The 23,254-nt window shown below is 40.8% G+C and overlaps 1 protein-coding gene across 6 annotated transcripts; it reads left to right on the forward strand.

The window, feature by feature from the left end:
* Nucleotides 1–1,226: 1,226 nt before the first annotated feature.
* gigyf1a (GRB10 interacting GYF protein 1a) lies at nucleotides 1,227–23,154 on the forward strand. Of its 6 annotated transcripts, none has more exons than XM_042401106.1 (25): nucleotides 1,229–1,784; nucleotides 6,792–7,436; nucleotides 7,557–7,620; nucleotides 10,254–10,383; nucleotides 10,659–10,754; nucleotides 10,948–11,065; nucleotides 11,838–11,946; nucleotides 12,370–12,569; nucleotides 14,282–14,511; nucleotides 14,666–14,786; nucleotides 14,926–15,111; nucleotides 16,079–16,233; nucleotides 16,692–16,860; nucleotides 16,986–17,287; nucleotides 17,979–18,079; nucleotides 18,195–18,295; nucleotides 18,396–18,469; nucleotides 18,768–18,905; nucleotides 19,179–19,397; nucleotides 19,533–19,753; nucleotides 20,045–20,202; nucleotides 20,363–20,526; nucleotides 21,465–21,509; nucleotides 21,920–22,064; nucleotides 22,998–23,154. In XM_042401106.1, exons 3-25 carry the CDS (start codon nucleotides 7,586–7,588, stop codon nucleotides 23,063–23,065), a joined length of 3,285 nt encoding a protein of 1,094 aa, XP_042257040.1. In that variant the 5' UTR covers nucleotides 1,229–1,784; nucleotides 6,792–7,436; nucleotides 7,557–7,585; the 3' UTR covers nucleotides 23,066–23,154. The 6 variants fall into 6 exon arrangements, with proteins under 6 accessions (XP_042257042.1, XP_042257045.1, XP_042257040.1 ...); XM_042401107.1 differs by having other exon boundaries at nucleotides 16,986–17,281; XM_042401109.1 differs by having other exon boundaries at nucleotides 1,230–1,784; nucleotides 16,986–17,209.
* The last annotated feature ends 100 nt before the right edge of the window (nucleotides 23,155–23,254 follow it).

A 23,254-nucleotide genomic window follows, 5' to 3' on the forward strand; every position in this document is an offset into this window, starting at 1 on the left:
TGTCTGCGTTGTTAATTTTCTTAAGTTTGCCTTTGTGTGTTCAGTTAGTGTTGTGTAGTATTTGCTGATGCGCGCGCACACACATTCAGACATGTCAATGTACTTCTTAAACATACAAAAACAAACAAAAAAACTCTAATTGATATTATTACCAAAAGTTATCTCAGCCACACAGTTTCTATGTTGAAAATGTGCCAGACTGAATTATGATTATCCAGATGATACACACCTGCAACAACAAAAGTAGTTTTTCAATATTTGCACATTTCCTCAGTATTTTCATTGACTTAAGTCCTCCTTCAGAGTCAGAATCATCTGTATTAGCTAAGTATGTTTACACATACAAGGAATTTGGCTCTGGTTCAGTGGCTCTCAGTATACTTACAGAGAATAACAACACAACAGTCTTCAGAAATATACACAAGGAATGACTATGTACAAGTGTTTCTGTGAACTGTAAACAAGATAGAAATAGTGCAAAAAAGTGACAAGTGCAAGGAGTGCTGAGTTTAATATTAAATAGTATTATTAAAAAAAGGCATTACTTTCTATACATACAGTAGATGGTTATGTACAGTACATACAGCCTGTTCAGATATACAGTAGTGAGTGAAATGTATTGCACATTTTATATTACAGACTTAAATAAATATATACAATTTGTAGGTACAGTGGGTATTATAGTCTTTTTAGGGTTATTGCACAGTGCCACAGTGAGTTAACTGTTTATAAGTGTGACCGTGAAGGAGGAGAAACTGTTCCTACTTCTGGTGGTTTGTTCCTTGCTTATCTTCCTGGGGTTTCTTCCTTTTTTCCCCCCTTAAAGGTTTTTTTAGAGAGTTTTTCCTTATTCAAATCAAGGGTCTAAGGACAGAGGATGTTGTATCACTGTACAGACTGTAAAGCCCCCTGAGGCAAATTTTTGATTTGGGATATCGGGCTATACAAATACTTGACTTGTGGTTCTTTCAAAAGAGCATTACATACATTCTTTTTCTCAATACTAACGTAGTCTTCATGGATGTTTATGTAAAGAAAGGCCCCATTTCAAAAAAATGGCCCAGTGCACAAAGTCCAAAATCATTGTATTCCCCCAGCACCTCTGTTATCCAGCAGCGCCCTCTGCTGGCTAAATCTTACTACTGCCTAACTGAATCGTCATTCCTCACTCAACATGCTTTTCCAGTCATTCAGTTCACTTTCAAGGGTACTGGGAGCTAATTGCTCAAAATTCCTGCTTTATGCATTTCGAGCATTTTGTCGCTGACTGCAAAGTTCATGAAACAACTTTGAAGGGAGGCTATTCATTATTCTGTGACGGCACTTTGCTGTTTTCGATGTGCGCCTTGTTAAATCAACTTGACGTTGAACTCCGCACTTTAGATTACTGGTTAATTAAGCCCATTCACCTACGACCCTCTCTTCTTATGAAAATGCAAAGTGTGGTACACAGCAGTGTCCAGGCGGGTAAATAGGGGTGTGTTTGCTCTGCTACAACATTGGTTAGCCGCTTGTCAATGTTCAGTCACGTGGTGTCACACGGACGGCCATGTTTCCGAAACACAAACAACAAGAAGAGCAGCGACCAGCAGCCAGCAGACACATACTGATACGCAGCAGCGACCGTTGGAGGAGAGGGGCAAAAAAATAATACATAAAACACAGAGCACGACTTTCTGAAAGTACGATTCTGTCGAGTGAATACGTTTACAGTGTTTAAAGAGACCAATGCATACAATATATTGGCTGTAGACACGCCGGTCTGGTAGCTACAAACAGTGAAGGTAAGCCGTGGTTTCCTCTTTGCAGCTTGTCTTTTAGCTAACGGTAGCTAACAAGCTAACATCTTGCAGCTTGGATGAGTTGGGATTTAACAGTCGCGAGGAAAAAAAGCATTGTTACTGAGTTGTTTTATAGTTAAAACCCTGTTGTTGTTGCTGGCGTTATTTTTGTTCGGTTGTTTTCATTGTAGCAGCCCGAGCTAAACGCCGACAGCAGAGTGGAGGTGGTCGTCCGCACATTGGCGGAGCAGGCCGGGGAGTCTCTCTCCGCCCCCTCCGCCATCATATCTGGTGTCATTTGAACCTCCAAGCCAAGGCCTTAACGATCAACGCATACCTTGTGCTAGGTTAGGTAGCAGGCTAGCTAACCCATCTCTGTTATGCAATAGAAATATGATATTGTGGGTCAAAAAACTGGTGTAACCGTCGGTTTATGTTTCTTATCTCACCAATCGACCTGCTGTAATTAGTTTTGAAAGACGAACAATGTAACACGCAGATGCATCTCGCAACCATTAACGGTAGCTAATGTCAACTTGAGCTATTTTGTGCATGTTAGCATTCTTTTCGAGCAAACAATTTAGCATTTTCCGATTTAAAGTTACAAATCGGTACAGTTTTAATGTTAGCAATTAGCATTGTTTTACATTCTGCATTCCCGCTGCTTGAATCGGTATCCCGCCACGTTTTTGAAGAGCATAACATTTGCAGATATTCAAATGCATTAGAAAATTAATATTCTGGTAATAATATTATTCCTGCATGACCTTGCTTCAGTTTCCTCGGTGCAAACTTGGCACTACACATTAAAGATGTCATTTCTTTGCCCGTAGTGGCCTGGAGTCTGGAGTTAAGTAATGTAATACTCCGCGATCTTTACAGATGTTAAGGATAAAGTTACATTTTCTGAAATGTTGCATGGCTGTGAATTTATTTTCTTAAGATATTGGATTTCTGTTAGGTCTTGACTAGTTCTTCTCACTGTAATCGGTGTGATTTCCAATCAAGACTGCCATAAATGAATGAATGAATCATAAAGCTTTAAAAGCACATGTTTAAATCCAATGCTCACTAAATTATAAAACATTATTCATTATGACTAGCAATATCAAATAATACCTAGACATTCATGAGGATTGTTCTAATGAGTAGTTTAAAGGAGCTCATCAAACAATTGTGGCAACCAGAGCTTTGAAGAAAATGGTACAAACTTCTTTTCTACCTGGACCTTATTTTCCCAATTTACCACCATGACGTTTGTGTTTTGTCATTGATGTTAGTATAGAGGTTGATATAACTTCAGTGCACATGTACACACACACACACACACACCAAATGAACCCCCCCACCCCCTTAACATAACATTTTTAAGTGTTTCATATTTCAACATAGTAATATTTTTAACATAGATGTAAACTGGAACAGTTGACATCCAGTTGTCCAGCTGTCTGTTGTTGTAAACATACAGATATTGCAGTATTATTGGTCATGTCATTTAATGTCATTTGAACTACTTGGAGGGTAGACTGTTAAAGTACTCTGCTACAATCATGTCATACTGGATTTTCTGTAATTATTACATAGCCTAGTGTTAATCGATTGCAATGAGGCATAATGAGTTGCAGAAGTTTCAACAGTAGCAGTAAACGGCACAAGATCCACTGATCTTGTTATTTAAAGATTTCCAAAGCCAAGACTGCCATCTATATTCATGACAAATGTCAAAAATCAAAAAGCATCTTTTGTTGGTTATATTTGACTTTAAAATTGTTTAATGGAAATAAATGTTGAACCTACCAAATGCTGATACAACATAATGCCAGTAAACGTCCCAAGTTGTATCAGAAGCTCCTTTTTCCACTTCTTACAACATAATCTTCCAATTAAGTTTAAAAAAAAAAGCAGTGTTACCGTTAATATTTTACAATAACTGTTGATTTGCATCATAAGAGACCACTAACTAGTGTGAGTGGTATTATGTTGTAGGGGTGGGTGATATGGGCATAAAATGGCGCAACATTTTCTAGCATTTTGACATTGATGACATTTGATGCTATATTTAAGCATGCACAACTGTGTTATATGTGGGGGTCATTCAGAATTAAATATTTATTCCGGTCGCTTCTTTAGCTTGCTCAATTTTGGCAGACACATGAGTTGAATTGTTTTATAGTGATTGCCTTTAATATGGTTGTGAATTTTAGCTTGGCATTGCATTTCCATAAAAATTACCCAAATCTACAGAGTTTGGAAAATGTATCATATTAAAAAATGGTATTCAGCTGGCATCGAAGTGTTAAAGGGCTTTTACTAAGCTGCAGGGAGTGGACAGTAACTTGTACGGTTGAGACATTATGTAAGCCTTAAAAATAGACATATCAGGAAAAAATATATAGTTATTTCTGTATTTTTAAGTACCGAAATGGCATGCACCAATAACTGAGCTAAACAGGTTAGACCTGAAAGCACCCTTAAGGCCCCTTCACTGTGTGATTTAGTGCTGTCTGAGACCAAAGTTTACATTGGTGAGAGAAATGTGGTAAAACCTTTGGTCAGTCCAAAACAGTGGCCCTTGATTGCACTGTGAGACACGTCCACCAACCACCATTTTGGATCCTTGGTGACCAAAGACGGCCTGAGGAAGACCAAATTAGACCAAATTCTTTCAATGTGACTGCTGTTGTGACCGACGTCAACAAATAAACCAATCAGAATATGACATGAAAAGACAACGTGCGCTGGTCAGTCGTGTGACTTTGCATAAGTACAGTGTTTTTTTTTTTGAATAAAGTTTAGGGGAAGTAAACACATGTTCTCCTTCATGTATCCACTTCACACAATAACCAAAAGACGGAGGTGAAACGAAATGGAGGTTCGTGTGACTTTGCTGCATTTTAAAACAGAGCAGCGCAGATGGATGATGCAAGCTGACGATGCCTTTGCTTTCATATACTTTTTTCTATTTACGTCGTAGTGCTATGATTCATCAAAAATTCAGCATCCAATCTGACAGCCTCAAATCAATGTTGTGCAGCCTGACAGATTGTGACCAAGATTTTATTGGTGTCTAGAACAATGTGACATCCCATAAACTTAGACGATCGCTGTTGTGCTAAAGTCGCCTTAAGTTACCCTCTGTTCCAGTAGAAGTTCAAAGAGGTTCATTTCTTTCTGAAAAACTGAAACCGGTTTCTTGGGTTTTCTGTCTATATTTTCAAAAAAAAATTGGATAGTAAAATGTTATTTTTGCAAAGCTAAAGCAATAATTATTTCATTAGCGTTGAGTAACTCCTGCACCAAAGAGGCTTTGACAGTGTGCCAGTGGCTAAGACTCATAGTAGGGATGGGTGATGGATAAAATCTACTATCACTGTATATGTAATTTTCTATCATTATGTTGATATGTATCATGAAATAGTAGATTTTCTCACAATTCAGTCAAGACACTGTTTATAGATAAAATAACCAGATGTGAGGGTCTGTTTTTGGCTAATCCTCTGAAATCCTTTTGAATTAAATTACTCCATCACATTGATCACATTGACATTTTATTCTCTATAAAAGAGTCCTGCTCATTTTCAGCATTACACGCAATGATCTGATATAGTACAGTCCGAGATATTTACAGAGAAAGATACCTCCATATAACTGGTAGACAAAACATCTGGCTGAAGACAGTTATCTATCGTCGCAAGTTATATATCATGTCAACCGATCTGAACTCATCGGATATGTTATCAACTCACAGAGCAACTGTAATTGGCTACAGCTGATAAAAATTTGCTAGTGATGAGCTATTTAAGCCTCTAAAATTGAGCCCTGATACCCTTTTAAAATCATATTTAATGCTGAGAAACACTAATCCTGAGGACAAAAACACAAAGTTCATGTAATGAGAAACTGGCTTGGTAACTTGTGGTTTACACTATCTTCTGTTGAATTTACAGTGTCTGATTGTTGTGCAGAAAGTTATTTGATGTGCAGAAAAGCCCCACTAACTTGCTTGACAAAAGGTCTTAATTTAAAATATGTTTTTTTAAATATTTTATTTGTTCTTGCATCAGACCTACCACGCACTGAAAAGTAGCAGATTGTAAAATAAATATTAAACAGAAAAGCAAACCAGTTAAATCACATCTTGAATTCAACAAGTGGATACCATGCTGGATATTGTGTGTTACAGAGCAGTACTGCTTGCAAATGGAATGGGAAAACTAACACAATCTTCATGATGGTAAAAGGAAGGAAAATAAGGTCTAGGTTTAAAATAACCCTAATTATCCAGCCAAGACATTGGTATAACGTGGTGGATAATGTTAGCTGGCAGGCCAGCAGGTTTCTTTCTGCCAGCCTCTCAGTTGTATATCTGTCAGTACTAACTGTACTTGAAGTGATGTTTTCTGTGTCATAACAATAATGGGGAAAAATGTTCAAAATGTATAAATGTAAGGATGCAATACTCATATCACATGTATGCATGTATGAGCATTAACTGATGAAACTTAGTTGTCAGGATATTGTTTTGGTTGCCATGACATCTTCAGGAATTATCCCTGACCAGCTGCGTTGCTTTAAGAAAGACCTGGTTCACAGCATCACTGAAATAGAGTCTTAAAATTTCTGTATGGAAAAATCTTCTGTGAGAAGCAGAAACATTGGGCCACGATTGAGCACTAGACTAGAAATAGTTTGCCATTACATTTATTCAGTGAAGGAATACCACAGTGTTGTTCGCTCAGCTTAGTGTGCTATAACAGATTGATCAAACTGGGCCGCTGCCTTTCAGTGAGTCCAAGGCACGCTGCCTTGAAAATAGTATGTCAATCCTGCACAAAGGAAAATCAAATTACAGTTCCTTTCCTATCACGATATAGGCAGACTGCCAAGCTGTGAAAATGCATCTCACGGGCAGTTAATTTATTAAGTGTATGGTTCAGACCTTATTTTTCCATCTTTCTTTTAATTGTTTCATTTCTCTAATCCCCTCTCTCAAACTCTGTTTTTTTCCAGTGGTGCAAAGGGAGGAGGACAGGAAATAAAGGAGTTACCTGGAGGGTCTCCGTCAATCCACATTTCAGTTGGAGCGCGAGAAAAAGGCACAGAGGGAGAGAGAGAAAGGAGAAAGAGGAGTGCGAGTCGCGTCTGCTCTTGGCAGCTGTTCCAGCAGCCTGTTTCATTGTTTCGGCTGTTATTTCGTTCCTGCGTTACCTTTTTGATGAATCAGTTCATATTTTTAACTTTAATGTGAGATATAACTGCTGTATATATATATATAAAACAAAAAAAAAACAGAAAAAAAAGAGAGAGAGAAAACATTATTACTAGCAAGAGTGTTTTATTTTGTTCCATCGTTAATTTCCAAGGTTCTTTTCGTTTCTTTTTTATGTTTAACAACCTTTTTCGGCTGTGAGTAGCAGGAGCTTCCATTCTCCAAACTATTGTCGAACCCCCTTCCTTACCTAGTTAGGACCTGATAACCTGGTATTCCTCAAGCACCTGAAACTGGCAGCTATTCTCTTTGTGTCTGTGTGTTTGGGGAGCTCTGTGACCACAGCTTAAGCACCACTCAGCCTTCTAGTCACCTAAGCCTAACTAAATCCAGCCAGCTCTAGCCTGGTCCAGCCCAGTCCAGCCTGCTCCGATCATCTGGACAGGGTAAGGCAGTTGAGTGGTGGGTGGATGGCACATTCGTCATTTTTGTTGTTTGGAACACATTTATTTCTCTGCTCATACATGTATTACAACTTAAAATAGAGAATTGTTTTTCCTCCTCAGATACTCAGTTCTGTGTGGACGTGAGGAATATGACTGCTGAGACTCTTAACTTCGGCCCAGAATGGTAATTGATCAGATTTCTTTACATTTCCATAAACACATAGCGAAGAAAAACCCAGGAGAAAATGCATGTGATAGCCATCATGTCGACTGGCTGGATTTTTGTCAACATTTGAAGACTCATTGAGTTACATGTATTTTATAACTTCTTGATGATAAATGGCCTTCTTGAATGTGCTTATTAAATTTCAAGGCAATGTAGTACTTGTGTTATGAGATATCTTGTGTGTAGATTCATCATTACTGCCTGATAGTGGCAGTAAAGGACAAGTCAGGGCATTAAGAAGACTGGGATTCATCTTTCGGAGACTACAGATATTCACAGCAAATGTCATGGAAATCAGGCCTTGATTTATTTATTTATTTATTTATTTTTTTAATCATAGATCAAAGTGTCAAAGAGAAATTCCGACTAGTTGTTGTCAAAATCAGTAGGAATCATATGTAAGGTTATTCTGTTACATATAGAGTTGAGTTTCCTCTGAAAACTAGGACTTTCAATAACAAATGTTATGGAAAAATGGCCCGTATTTATGGAGATAACAGCTAGATGATTAATTGATTTGTCAGTGAACATAACTGATTAATTGGTTGAGTCATTTTCAATTAAAATGCCAAATAGCTTGTCAAATGGACAAAGCAATTAAAATTTGCTGCTTTCACCCTGCACTGTAGGAAACTGGAATTTTCCACTTTTTCTTATATTTTATAAACATAACCATTAACTAAGAAAAGAATGGGTTTAATTGATAATGAAAGTTATCGTCGCTCCCAGCCCTATTAAACATATTTTGCGTCGGACCAAGAGACCAACCAACACTCAGTCCTTTGCTATGCCATCATGGGGGATGAAATGCATACCAGCAAATCACAACAAGTAACCACATGGAAATAACAATAATATTCTAGTGTTTAATGGCTTGATATATGCATTTTTCTGCTTTCAGTCATAGCTTTGAAAGACTGTTTTCTCTTGTAATTACTAACAGCGGCGATAATGTTTTTACCTGAAGTCAAAATGTAGGTACGGTCACAGCAGTTTCCTGTCCATCTCTGTCTCTTTCCCTGCTATTTCTCCTCCTCCTCAGCGAATGTTTGTGTAGCGATTAATGGGAGGGGTAGTCTCCAGTTTGGTAGCATGCCATCTCTAACGGCCTGTGACTGCTGTATGCATTCTTGGTGCAGAGCCAGCCTCGCAGAATATTTCTCTCTTTACACATCTGCAGCTGCTTTCCTCTCAGTGGCCCTTCTAGCACACATTTATCCCTGTACCCTTTTTTTTTAATGCAGCTATAGAGCGGCCAGTTCATGTGCTGACCACATTCAGCTGTCTGGCCAGAGTGTTTACAAGTCTTTTAATGCCTATTAGGGTTCCAAAATTATTTTAACCATTCGAGATTTCGCTGGCAGTTGAGCCGGTAAGTATGTTAGTCATCGAGGTAGAATTCAAAGTAAAAACGGTCTGCCAGGAATTTAAATTTATGTAACATAGATGAGGGCAAACTTTGCTATATAAGACTCTCATGAATGATCATGAAAGAAATATAGATTTAAGTGTATGGAAGATTTTTTTTTTTTTTTCCTGGTTTCAGCTGGTTTTCAATCTGAGCTATGGCTCAGGTGGGTGATCAGTAGATCCCATGCTTTGTACTGCTAGCGAGGGAAGCTAAATTTGGTTAAAGTAAACACAAGTGAAGTGGGTACTAATATGCAAAAATATTTCTTAGTATCCCACCCACTGGCATGTTGCCTCATCTCTCCTCTTATTATGCATATTAGTCCCTGTTCTACTTATTTTTACCCTCTTTGATTTGCCACATGCTACCAACTAGTCTTTCATGATGCTTTCTTTCCCTCATCAGTATTACCTCTACGTCTTACACCCCACACCCACCTACACATCTCCGAGGTACATATGGTTTTGATGTGGGGCTGTGAGTCAATGACACACTTTGTAGAGGCATGTGAATGGAGCCATTGTTAAACAGCAGGCCTTGGACGCTGGCCTGCTAGTAATAGCTTTTTAAAATGAAATCTTGAGATTGGAAAGCTAATATATCATCTGTGTCGAGCCAAGTGTATTCCGGGGGACCTGCGTAGGAGGATGGTTGATTTGTTACAGAACATTTAGTAAATTCTTTTTTTCCCTGGTGCAAGATGGATGCTATTAGATATTTTTTCCAGTTCACATTAAAAGGAATTCTATTGCGGTTACACAATAGCCTTCGTTTTTTTTTTGTACTCTGTGCCAGCAGGGGATTTCACACCAAAAGCTATTGAAAGTGATTTTTTTTTTCTGCATTATACGTTAGCTCAAGTCAGTAGCCAGGAAAAATACTGCAAACATGCAGCTTTAAAGGTTCAGTCTGTAATCTTAGAATAGTACCTTCCTGTTTAAACACCTGACTAATAGCTTTGATTATTGGTTTAGTCGATTCGTCTTGTATTTTGATACTATTGAATATTTTCTACTTATTTGCATTTTTCTGCAGTTAAGTTCGGAAAAAAAACATTCTGAGCAAAGTCATGCCTTTCATAACACAAAGCTAAGACGTCAGACGGTGTGAGATTCATACAAGAAATATTCATGTTGAAAACACGTTTTACTAACGTTCACTGATACCTGTCTTCACCCAGGCTCCGTGCACTGTCCAGTGGGGGGAGTGTGACGTCCCCCCCTCCTTCCCCCGCCATGCCAAAGTACAAGCTGGCCGAGTATCGCTACGGCCGAGAGGAGATGTTAGCACTTTATATCAAAGACAACAAGGTCAGTGGGAAAACTCTCTCACAGAACCACAGAATAAGATGATTTTGTTGAACTTAAGCAACGTTGAGGAAGTCATTTGTGCTAAAAGTGATCAAGCATTTTCTGAACCGCAGCAGCTTACAGTGATGTATATTGCTTTTAACTGTTGACTTCCACTTGCATTACAAACAGACCCATCCTCAGATGAGAACTTGTTTGTCGGTCAGTGTTGTTTTTCCGCAGTCATTGCCAAAGTTTTAAGTTTGTTCTCTTAAATGCCTGTTGTTGTTGTTTAGGTCCCAGAGGACATGCAGGATAAGGAGTTTGCTGCTATTCTGCAAGATGAGCCCATGCAGCCACTGGCACTAGTGCCTCTCACTGAGGAGGAGCAGGTCAGCCACAAACACACACTCTCACAGATACACCGATACCTGCAAAAGTTGAACCATTTCAACCGGTCATGTGGTATCTCACCGTGATACAACCTCAGCTCCGAAGCGAGCTGTTCAATTGGTTGACAAATGTGGCTGTGAGCTGACATTCCTCACATTCCTCCCTTTTGCTCTTTCCATTCTCTCTCTGCAGAGGAACTTCTCCATGTCTGTGAACAGTGTGGCGGTGCTGAGGCTCATGGGAAAAGGGGTGGGTGGGGCTGCCCCGGCTGGAGTGGTGCGAGGACGAGGGGCCACACGAGGCGGTCGAGGTAAGACTAAAGAGAAAAAGAAAAAAAAAAAAGTCACCCAGACACCCATTAGAAAAGAAAAAAGAACAGGAACAAATAAAGCACGGCATTGATTCAGCCTAAGTGCAGTTATGATAAATCCACAACCACTTGCACTAAAGCTAACACAAGTCCAACAGTAACAGAAATGCTGCCCAAAGCCTTTGGCTGAAACTACAATAGCTATATGGCTGTCATCCAGACAAAGTAAAACAGTTTATTCAAGCCAGCCACTGAAGTGTTTATTTCCCCTTTTTCTTCTACCATCTTGATGCAGCACACTTCCTCTTGGCCTGTCTAAATAGTCCTCCTTTTGTCTAGCCACACCTGCCTAAAACCACTGGGCTTATGAACTCACCTTGTGCACACACAGCACTCTACTCATATGAACGGCCAATGTAAACACCAGCCGTCCGGTTCAGGACAGCCAAGGACGCAACTGAGAAAAATGGTACTGTGTGGGTTTTGTAATTTGTGTGCATGTTGGTGTCTGCGACTATGAGCAGCTTGAAGGGGATTTAAGGTAATTAAATAGTTGTGTGTTTTTAAAAAATGTAAGTTATAAAAGCGTTTTGTAAGGCTGATTTGTCTTGAGAGAGAGAGAGGGAGAGAGCCAAATGAGGAGCTAGAGAGAGAAACAATATACACACTCACACACACACCATAGTCTTCTCAAACGGCTTACCTCAAGTTGTCTCACTCAGACGTTGATTATATTAAACATCAACACCTACTTGTGTGTTTGTCTAATCAGGCCGAGGCCGTGGTGAAGGTGGATTCTACCAAAGAAGTATTGAAGATGCGGAGGTGGGTTTTGGCCGCAGCGTCCGAGAGATACATCGCAGCCAGAGCTGGGATGACCGGTAAGGAAAACAGCACACGCTCCTGCAGGAGTGTTTGTTAGGTTAAACAAGTCATGGCTCCAAGCACTCCTTTGCATAGTAAAAGCCTATATCCTCACTGCTGAGAGGAGCTGTCATCCAAATTAATGACCTGAATAATCCTCTCTGGTATTTTTGTAGCTTTTTGTTCTCACTGTTTAATTTATCTCACTTTTGCAGGCATCTTCTCTTATCTGTTTAGAGTATCTGTTTATTGTATTTCCTAAACAGTTTTTCTCCACGAGCCTGTTTCAAATGTATAAATATGGGATATGTGATGATGAGATGCATGTTCTTGGTGGTCAGATTTGTCTAGGACACAAATTAGTTAATGTTTTGGGCTTGTTTTTCTCTGTTTATCACTTCGCCGATATAGATTTTTCTTCATTTCCCTCTTTTCCTCAGGGGTGAGCGTCGATTTGAGAAGCCGCTGCGGCGGGAGGTGGGGCGTCCTGGCTTTGAGGAGACAGGAGGTCCCGGGGGCCCAGGGAGGAAGGAGTTTACAAGGGCTGACAGCGATAATTGGCGCACCCTCCGGGAGGAGCAGGAGGAGGACGAGGGGGAGCCAGGCAGCAACTGGAGACTTGCTGGACCCCGCAGGGATGGTACGATAAATACAAACATTTGTCTATCTATTGTAGTACTGCCTCAAACTGTGTGTTGAAAATGAAAGCTATACACGAGAAAAAAACAAAGGCTTTGTGTTTTGTTTTCCTTTTTTTTTTTTTTTTAAATGCAGGATGTGCAGGCTACACACCTTTGTGATATGATTTTATTCACCAGTGCGGAGGGACGGTTGTTGTTGTTAGCTTAGTTTAGCTGCAATTTAGAGTGTGTTTGTTAAACTGGTTGTTTTAATGGTTTAACAGCTTGTTTGCTGCTCATTTCATTGGGATTGCTCCGTCGAAACAAGTGCAACTATAGCTTAACTGGAAGTTCCCTAAATAACTGACCAACACAGATCATTCAGTGAATACTGAAGGCTACACAGTAATATTCCATGCTGTAATTTTCTTTCTTTTTATTTCACAGCTTTACCATTATACTGTATGAAATGTATAAACTTGATATGAGCCAGAATAGCCTTAAATCTATCTATGACTCATTAGGAATCTCTTCAACTCTTTTTTTTTTTTTTATTTATTTTTTTTTAAAGGTAATTTTATTCAGGTATTTTCTAATAAATGAAGGTAAATTATTTCCGTGAATAGCTGCCGTGTACAAAACCATTTTCTTTCAAAGCATTATTTGTGGATTGTGGAAGAGCTACTATATCCATTGTTCCTTGTTTAGTTTTGTCACAGTGCTTATTCATAGTGAAGGTCATTCTTTAGAAATGTGGCTTGTTTTTTTTTTTTCTTAGAGTCAGGTTAAACGACTACATTTCCTCAACCTCTTTTTCTGAACACTTCATGACCAGATGTGCTGCTTGATTCTGAACTATCTGAAGCTTCTGCAGATCATTTTTTGTTTCACAGGACTTTTTTTTAAACAGCCCATTTAGGTATCATCTAGTATAACCTGCTCTATATAATTACACTGAATGTGAGCCAGTTTTTTTCATATGTTCATGTTTTGAACTAGAACTAATAAATTTGGACTTTGACATGTTTAATACTAATTGGTTCTGAACGATCCAATCTTAATCAGATTTTCTCCCAAGGCTTCTGTTTAAATCAATAAAAATGATTTGATGCCCAGTGTAAGGCCAAATCATCCTCAAATAAGACCCATACTACTGTTCAATGTTCTAACCCACCTGACCACAGATGGTTTACAGCCATGCGCAAAAGGCTTATTTAGAGTAGCTCATAGACGGTTACATCAAATGCAGTGCTGAAATCAAATAAATGTATGAAATGCACAGGAGTTCTAATAGTTAGCTGTAGTGACATCTAGTGGTAGTGAAGTGATCTCTACAAGGAACAGCAGCTTGAGAGTTTTCAGCTAAAAAAAAGTGTTTCTTTAAGCTTCCATAGTTACTGAGGAAACACTGATCAGTTTTAAGAAACCACATGACCTTCTGTAAACACCACGTTCAAACTTAAACTCCTTAAGTTTCAATCCAAACTGCAGCTTGGTTAATGATAGAGCAAAAGGCCCAGGAGGTAAGATGCAGCACATCCCAAGACTTTACCACATGACTATCTGGGCAAGAGAGGGACCTTGGTTCTGTCTTTCTCTTATGAAACCTTGTTTCTATTTCTTTTCTGCGTAGGAGGAAACCTCTCAGCTTCTTTGATATTTTAGTGACCCTTGTGATTATTGCTCTGACTGTGTCTTAACTTGACCATGATCCATTTCTTCTCTCTGTCAGATGGTGGTCCTCGCTCAGCAGGCTGGCGGGACCATGGTGGTCCAGGTGAGAGTCGTCGAAGGAAGTTTGATTTCGACTTCCGGGACTCTGACGGTCACGGTGGTGGCCGCCGGCGTGCAGGCAGTGAGGGACTAGAGGACGACAGGGACGGCCTGCCCGAGTGGTGTACAGATGAGGAAGACGGGGAGATGGGCACTTTTGACTCGTCTGGAGCTTTCATGCCTATGAAGGTGTGTAGTTGGAAAACTGGAGATTATATTATTTTCAATCCCACTCTTTGAATGGAGTAGGATAGGTCATCCTGTTTCTGTCTGCCCTCATGAAAGTCCATGAAAATTTGTCCCATTCTAATTTACTCTATTTCTCCTGGTCTTCCTCTTTCAGAAGGGTGGCAAGGAGACAATCCTGGAGGAGGAGTTAGAGTTTAAGGGGATAGAGGAGGAGGAAGAGGAGGAGAGCCTCGCTGACATCGAGAGGAACAGCGCTGAAGGAGACAAAGATAAAGGTGAGGAAGGACCGAATCTTTCTTTATTCGATCATTTAGAATGTGTTTGCACCTTGTTCCATACAGTTACCCTTAGATGATTACCAGCCCAGAGAGTCACAAGTTGTTGTTTTTTTTCCTCCACTCTTCACCTCCACAGAGAGTAAAGAAGCCGGCTCTGCTGTGGTTGATGGGGAGACAAAGCCAGCATCACCCTCAACCTCTCCTCCAACCCACTGTACCCCTCCATCTCTGGAGCTCCTACCCAGCAACACTGGCCCAGTGGTGGACAATACCCAGCTGAGCAACAGCCACCCTGTTAAGGCCGGCAGCACGCCTAGTGAAGGTACACCTAACTCTATCTGTGTTTTAGGCATATTTATTGTACATGTACCTATCAGTTTAACCTTGTTCTAAAGTGAAATAGGACTGCGTGATACATTTGTTTGATATTACAACTATAATATGAAATGTGATGCAAATTTAAGTGTGTTGGTACAGTCTAACTGGTGTATGTGCTAAAAGTATTGGGCCTGATGATTAGTTTGCTGGAAAATGAACTTAAAATGATGTCAGAAAACATATTCTACGTATCGAATATCCATTTAATAATATCCTGTTGTCACTGGAATTAAGATTTCGACCAGCAAGTTTGAATTCAGTGGCTAACTGAAGTCTTCATTGTTTGTCACATGCTTGCATTTGCTTTACAGTAAAAGCCTTACAGGAATGTCACCATTATTCCTAACCTGGTTCTCAGCAGCGTTAAAGTTTCAACTGCGAAGCAATCTCTTTGACAAAAGCTACATGTTGAGTTAGCCTCTGAAAAGTAATTAATTGCTTGGCAAAATTTTTTCCAACTATAATCTTAACCTAGAAGTGCTTTTTGGTAGTGCTGAAGCAACCTCTTGTTTATATTAATGTTGCAATGAGTTGATTCCCAAACACTTATCACCATCCAAACACTTGTGTTTGTATATTTACTCTATTCTGAAAAGACAGATCCCGAAGTCCTAGCTCTGTTACTGTGGAGCTTGTGACCCGGTACATTCAGCCAAGCTCGTTTAGTCTCCGAGCAGTGAGTGTGAGAGGAAATTCAGCCACGTTGATATTTTGGTTTGATATACAATATGTTTAGCCCCAGTCATTTAATATCTTGTTTACTGAACCTGGTGTTCTTGCTGTATCAGATATAGAGCCAGTAGGTGGCTCTGCCCCTCACATCCAACATCATTATCCCCTAAATAGAAATACCAAAAATAGGTCCCATTGTTTTACCAATGTTTGTTCTTGTTTTTTTTTTTTTGTGTCAGACGTGGCTCCGGTAGGGGGCTCCAAGGCCCAGCTGAGCCCCAGCGCCTCCACCTCCTCCACTCTGCCTCCCCCACCCCCTTCCTCTGCTGCTCCTCTCCTCCCACCGTCTGGAGGAGACACCGAGGACGATGAGGGCATGAAACACCTGCAGCAGGTAGGGGAAAAAACAGGAGGCACATTCCCAGCATCTGTCTAATAATATTATTAACTCCACTGAGCAATGTCTTTTCCTGAGGGGTCGGCTGCAGCCAGTTATTACTGCGCTACAGAACAATCTAGACTCATTACATTGAATAAATCTGTATGTGCCGATGTGTCTCAGACATTTGGTAACAAAATAATAAAATGCTTAAATTAGAAAGGAAGAAACACTTTTGTAACACTATTGCCAGCATCTGCACTTTGATTATGAATGCTGGAGCACCTCTAGCACCACCAAGAGGCCAAGATACCAGCACTGCACAATATACTGTATCTCCTAATCTAATGGGCATTTAGCTATGAGGATAAATTAAAATTAAAGATTCAAGTTGCTAAATGTCTTAAATGTTCAGTCTAAACTTGCCTGCTAAATTGATGTGGTGTCATGGCAACCTATGTGTGTTTGTATAGGAGGCAGAGAAGATGGTGGCATCACTTCAGGACACTTCTCTGGAGGAGGAGTGTTTCACCCAGGCTCTGCAGCAGCAGCAGGAGAGCAGGAACACAGCAGCCGCTCTGCCGCTATCTCATGAGGCCGCCATGAAGTGGTTCTACAAGGACCCGCAGGGAGAGATCCAGGGTACACATTCAGACTGTGGCATTTGCAGTCCCTTGCACACTCACACATGCACACACAACACATTGATTCATAGTCATGGCTTCGCAAACTCATCCCCGTCTCTCTATATCCCGCCTACTTACCAGGTCCGTTCACCACTGTGGAGATGTGCGAGTGGTTCCAGGCTGGCTACTTCACCATGACCCTGCTGGTGAAGCGGGGCTGTGACGAGGGCTTCCAACCCCTGGGGGACGTCATCAAGATGTGGGGCCGCGTGCCCTTCGCCCCAGGGCCCTCCCCGCCGCCCCTGCTGGTGAGACCGCCACCACCAACGCAGCGCCCGCAGCCCACCCGGGGGCCCGCCGGGACTGTGAGTCAGAGCTCAGCCAACATAGAGGATGGGAAGGGGAGGATGCAGAGGAGAGGGAAGATTGATAGACAGGTCACGGTAATAGACTTGTTAAGTCAATCTAAGTTCAGTTTGTATAGAAAGATAACATGTTATAGAAAAAGACCAACATTCTCTGTTACACAACATTTGTACAAGATTCTGAAATTGTTCCCACTTGATGTTATGACACAAAACTTGCTTTTGTAATGTTTATTGTGATAATTTATTAATTCTTCTCCTGACGTCTGTGAGTAGGAAAAGTCCAGAGGAAGTGGGGAGAGTTATCAATACTCAAACTACAGTCATGAATTGGATTTTCAGTGGCCTCCAGTAAAAGTCACTAGATATCTGTAAGCTTCAAATTGGTAAAGCAGAACAAGGCAGGTTCCATACCAACAGTCAGTGCAACACTGTAACACTACAGATATGGTACTATGTCCCTGACTGCCTCTAAATGTGGCACAGGTATTAAGATGTTTGTGCATCTATGACAGCCTGTTACTTTCTATATAAGTGTGGGGAAACACACAATTCCTAGAAGCTGAAATTATAACATATCTCTGTATGGAGAAGACACAAAACAAAAACTGTTTAGAAAAGACTGGACAATCTGTTAAAAATGCCACTGTGAAAACTTAACACTTTCAATTCTTTGTTAGATGCAGACCACTATGAAAGGATAACTGGTATCTTGTGTTTTGGAAATGCATGATATTGACTGGCAACTATCTCTTTTCTTCTTTTTCAGGGAAACCTGGACCAGGAGCGCCTGAAAAAGCAACAGGAGCTGGCAGCGGCAGCTCTTTATCAGCAGCTCCAACAGCAGCAGCTATTCCAGCTCATTAACAGGTGAAAGAATGTAGATAAATCAGAAGAGATTTTGACTTGTACATAAAACTTCAGATTTCTTTTCTTTTCAGATGATTTTTAGTTTACCCGTTGAGCATTGCTTCTTATGTTCCAGGTGCAGTGAGCAGGGTATGATGCCTTCGATGAACAGGTCGATGTCAGTGCCAGATACAGGGTCCATGTGGGACATGCATACCTCAGCTTCACAGCCGTCAGGTACGATCTAGTACTTTAATTTGTTGTGCATGCACGTAAGCAGTGAAAACACACGAACAGTTATGATGCTAAAAATGACTCCAATTTTATTTCCATGTAGGCGGTGAAGCCAGTCTTTGGGACATAACAATGAATCCTTCTACTCAGGGTCCAACTCTCGAACAGCTTCAAAAGGTGAGTTCAGCCATGAGATTTTCATCCTTAGGACACAAATTCAGCATCTGCCTTTGCTTTGCTAAGATTTACTGCCACTACCTAAACTGTATGGTGTACATATGTATCATTTTACACAGTTGGTCGTGTAATTTTTACTGGATTTTTAATCCAATAGTGGAACATTTTAAACTAAATTAGTTAAACCATTTTTTTAGTTGTTACCAGACAAATCTAGAAGTTATCAGCACTGCTAGCAGCAATAACTGCACTCAAAACGGAATCTCATTTCTGTGCTTTGATGATGTATTCCCTTCAGCTCCAGCAGGAGAGGCGAGACGCTGAACTCAGGGCGAAGCGTGAGGAGGAGGAGCAGCGAAAGAGGAGGGAGGAGAAGAGGAGGCAACAGGAGGAGCAGAAGAGGAGGGAGGAGGAGGAGCTCTTCAGACGCAAGCAGGTGAGATAAGGATTGTTTGTTTTAGATTTTTATCAGAAGAACCAAGAATGCCCTCAAGTCCCTAAAAATGCTGTGTTTGGAAAAGTGAAAAGCTGAAACATGCTAGATGCTGTTTTGTTTTACTTTTTGTGTTTATATCATTAATTCAGAGATTACAATTGGTAATCTCTATATTACTATATTAAATATAGCTTCATTATTATAGGAACACAGATTACTGGTGAGTAATAAATCAGGATTACAGTTATTGAGTGTTGTCATATCTTCCTGTAGTGTCGTCAGCAGCAGGAGCTGATCATGAAGTTGCTGCAGCAGGCCCCCCAGCAGCAGGGGCCTGGGGCAGGCGGCTCAAGCTGGAGCGGGGCTTCCTCCTCTGGGCTCGCCAAGTCAGGAAAGCCCCCGGCTCTTGCTCTGCTGGAAATGCAGCAGGAGGCCGAGAGGCTTCTGAAGCAACAGCAGCAACAACAGAGAGCCCAGCAGCAAAGAGATCGCGTGAGTTTCAGCAACTTAAATTATACGTTTTCGAGTGTTCACGCAGAAATAATGATAGGGAACGTATATCGTAGGCAACGTGAATAGAAATGCTGTTTGTCATAATGATCAGCCTGATTTCTCTCTTGTTTCTAGCACCCCGGCATGTCGATGGGAAGTTCTTCCATTGGAGGGCAGTGGGTGGAGGGTGTTGGCATGTGGGGCGGGCCTGGAAGTATGGAGAGCAAGAGCAGCAGTGGAGTCTCTTCAGGCACCATGGGCATGTGGGACGAGGCTGTGAAGAACCAGGCCGGCCTGCGTGGCAACAGCAACAACAACATGGGCTTGAAGAACAGCCGCAGCAGCCCATCACTCAGGTACATGAGATGAAATTAAATGAAGTGAAGTGCATGTTTATGTACGCCCAAGCAATATTGAGTGGCCCGTTGTAAATGCTGTAGCTTCTCTTCTGAGTTTGCACCCATGGCTTGATGTTGTAACCAATATCTTTGTGTCAGTGTAAAGTTACATAATTATCCAAATTCTGGCACCTTTTCATCAAGATTGAACACCTACTGTGGCAAATAACATTATAATATTTTATGTGTATAGTTTTCAATTGAAGGAAAGATAATAAATATGGACTCAACCCTGTGCCTCCTCTGCAGTGATCAGTACATGATGCGTCGTAAGCGGACAGAAGAGGAGGAGAAGCTGCTGAAGCTGTTGCAGGGCATGAAGCCTCAGGACGGCTTCACCACCTGGTGTGAACAGATGCTGCACGCTCTCAACACCTCTGCCAACAACTCCTCTTCCTCTCTGGATGGTAAGCAACTCAGCTTTTATGTATTTAGCAACGTCAAGGGTGCGGAGAGTTCATAGATTGTTAAATGCAACACATTAATAGTGTTAATATTTACACAAGCTCTCTCCTCGGTGGAATTTAAAAGTGTTAACGAGTTGTTAATGCATGTCTTTTTATTTAGTTGCCACAATTGTGGCATACCTGAAGGAGGTGGAGTCTCCCTATGCAGTGCTGGACTTCATCCGGTCCTACCTAGGGGACACAGTGGAAGCCAAAGAGTTCGCCAAACAGTTTCTGGAGCGACGTGCCAAACAGAAAGCCAACCAACAGAGACAGCAGCAGCAGGTAGGCTTGTGCTCAAAAGGTTTTTTGTTTTTTTTTTAAGTGTGGAACAGCATATGTCAGAAACATAACCTGTTGGATACACCCCCTCAGTTCAGGATCCCAAACTAAACAAATAAGGGAAAAGAGCCAGTTTACTGGCTGAAAGCTCTGGCACAGACTTCCTTCTCACTGTGCAGTATGTGTAGTTATCATGTCCGCTGATGGCTGCTATCATTGCAGACTGACTAGAGATCAGACCTTTCCTTAAGAATCAAAAGTCACTCCATTTACTAAGCACACCGTGTCAAATGTGACTTTTCATCTCAAAGAAATATGCTTTTAAGTAATGAATGTCACTTTAAGGCTACTACAGACTTTTTTTTCTTATAAGTGAAGAATTATAGTGGCAAAAGTTTAGATACTAGTTTTCACCTGTCTACTGGAAAATCAGTGAGGGTTTTCTCAGCAATGAATGCAGTGAGCAAGGTTGCTGTTCATATTCTTGTCTGTACCTGTTATCTGCTGAAACATCACATATTTGTAAGTTAATTGGAGGTTACAGTTCTGATTCATGACCCAAACATGTGAGGTGTGTACATAGTTCATTTGAGAAGTAGTATATTCTTCAGTTCTGTTTATACATGAAAAAGGAGGCTGCCTTGCAGTAACATGTAATTAAAACATCCAAAATGACAACAAACGGTGACAATGAAGTGATGTGTGCCTTGTACGTTTGATTTAATAAGAAAATGGGTGCTATTATATTTTTTGTTAATGAAGAGAACATATTTGTGAATGCAGTTTTGACATGAGGGTCAGTCTCTTAACTTTCAACTATAATGAAATATGTTTTAAAATACTATTAATAGCTTTAAAATTCCAAAAATAGAAAACCTTTTAAGTGTGTTGGACAGGGTTATTCATATAAATTCCTCCTCTCCTCTTCTTTATAATCCCAGTTATCAAAGGAAGTGGCTGGATTGAACATGAACTTCCCTCTGCAGGTAAACCCAAACATATACTGTACACACAAACACTGAGCTGTCAGTGAGGCAGAGAGAGTGATTGTCACTGTGTGTGTGTTCGTCACTGCTGTTAACTACAGCTGTGCCTTTTTTTTTTTTTTTTTTTTTTTTTTTTGCTAACAGTAACATGAGCTAACACAAAGGCTCCTACAGAAGGGAAAGAAAGTTTGGCAATGGAAGAGTGTCTTTTTAAAAAAAAAAAAAAACTCATTCAAGCCAAGAAAGCAAAGTTAGTCACCTGGTAACTGAAAGGCAATCGCAGTCTCCTTCCACCAGTTGTCTTTTGCAATGTGATGTTAAAATGTTGGACTCTTGTTTAAACCTCCATAATTCCATCTTGACTAAATTCCCTTGGTCTCCTCTCTTTTTTTCTTTTTTTTTTTTTTAAGGACTCAATGCGAGGTATGAATCCAAGCACCCTGCAATCCATGTTCCAAGCCAACCACATGGGCAAGGCTGGTCTCTATGACAACCAGGGGGGAAAGATGAAGAAGAAACAGCCCATGATGCTGCATTCTGACCCCAGCATCTTAGGTATGTGACCTTGCCATTTCCATGCATCTGTAAACGGTCTGAATCTACAGACACTAACCTCATTAGAGTAGGATGTTTAATTGATAAGACCGCAGATTAGCAACAATCTGACACAAATAAAACACACTTTTACACCAAAGTAACACTTACTACACCAAACAAGCCCAAATGGAAAATGTAATAATCACCTGGAATCAAAAAGAGTAATAAAAGGGATGAAACAAGGAGTGCAGCATTGTGAAGCAGCTGTGTTGCACCTTCTTGAAGACTTGTTTGCACCCATTCCAGGTGGTGAGTAGGCTGTGCTTATAGAGCAGGCTTATGTCTGAAGTTTATTCAAGTACTCCCGGGATGTTTTGAAGCGTAAGAATGGGATATGACTCGTGCTTGAAGTAGATGTAAACAGGTGGCGAAACAAATGTGATATAGGTAGATGTTGGATATTGGATTAGTGGTATAAATACAGCCATATTATTCAAATATACAACAAAACTGTGGGGAAAAGAGGTCGTCCACACACTGAATTTTACAACCTCTCTTAAAAGTCTGAAGATTGTGCCGGTTGAAACATTAAATCTGTACTAAAATTCAGTGTGCACTCTTGTTTTCCACTGCATAATACTGATTTTTGTCCAGCACATGTTCCCTACTTGGCTTAGATGTGACCTTTTCTACCTTTTTTTTGATATTTAAAATCATACATAAACAAATGGATCCTTAATGATGACACTCTGTCGTCTCAGATAGCGTCTTCTCACATTCACTCAGTCAAACAGAACTCTTCAAATATTTTCTTGATTGCATCTTTATCCCTTGCCTTCAGTGTTTTTAAGTCAGCCCTCTTAACTCCCCTGTGTCCCATCCTCCTCTGATCTCACTCCGCTCTCTCTCTCCGTCTCTTCTCTCCGCCCTCCCCTCCCCTCCTCCCTGCAGGGTACTCATTCCACAACGCGGGCGACTGTCTGAGCCTGAATGAGATGGAGATGGTGGAGGATTACTGATGTGACGCAGCGCAGCAGCAATAGCTACCTGAGGCCTTCTGTCTTTTAATCAGACAAACCTGATGACGAATGTGCACTGCTGGGGGAAACGGGGGAGGGAGGGGGTGGGGGTAGGAAGGGAGCGAGCATGACGGGGAGGTGCAGGGTGGAGGCGCCTGGATCTGCGCCTCCCACCCTTTCCTCTTCTGG

Source organism: Thunnus maccoyii, chromosome 22 (assembly GCF_910596095.1).
Source record: "Thunnus maccoyii chromosome 22, fThuMac1.1, whole genome shotgun sequence".
NCBI classification, from domain to species: Eukaryota; Metazoa; Chordata; class Actinopteri; order Scombriformes; family Scombridae; genus Thunnus; species Thunnus maccoyii.

Coding starts and splice junctions, on each gene's coding strand:
- gigyf1a (XM_042401106.1), top strand. CDS start 7,586: ATGACTGCTGAGACTCTTAACTTCGGCCCAGAATG. Junction 11,066..11,837: donor GGCCACACGAGGCGGTCGAG/GTAAGACTAAAG, acceptor TTGTCTAATCAG/GCCGAGGCCGTGGTGAAGGT. Junction 14,512..14,665: donor GAGCTTTCATGCCTATGAAG/GTGTGTAGTTGG, acceptor TTCCTCTTTCAG/AAGGGTGGCAAGGAGACAAT.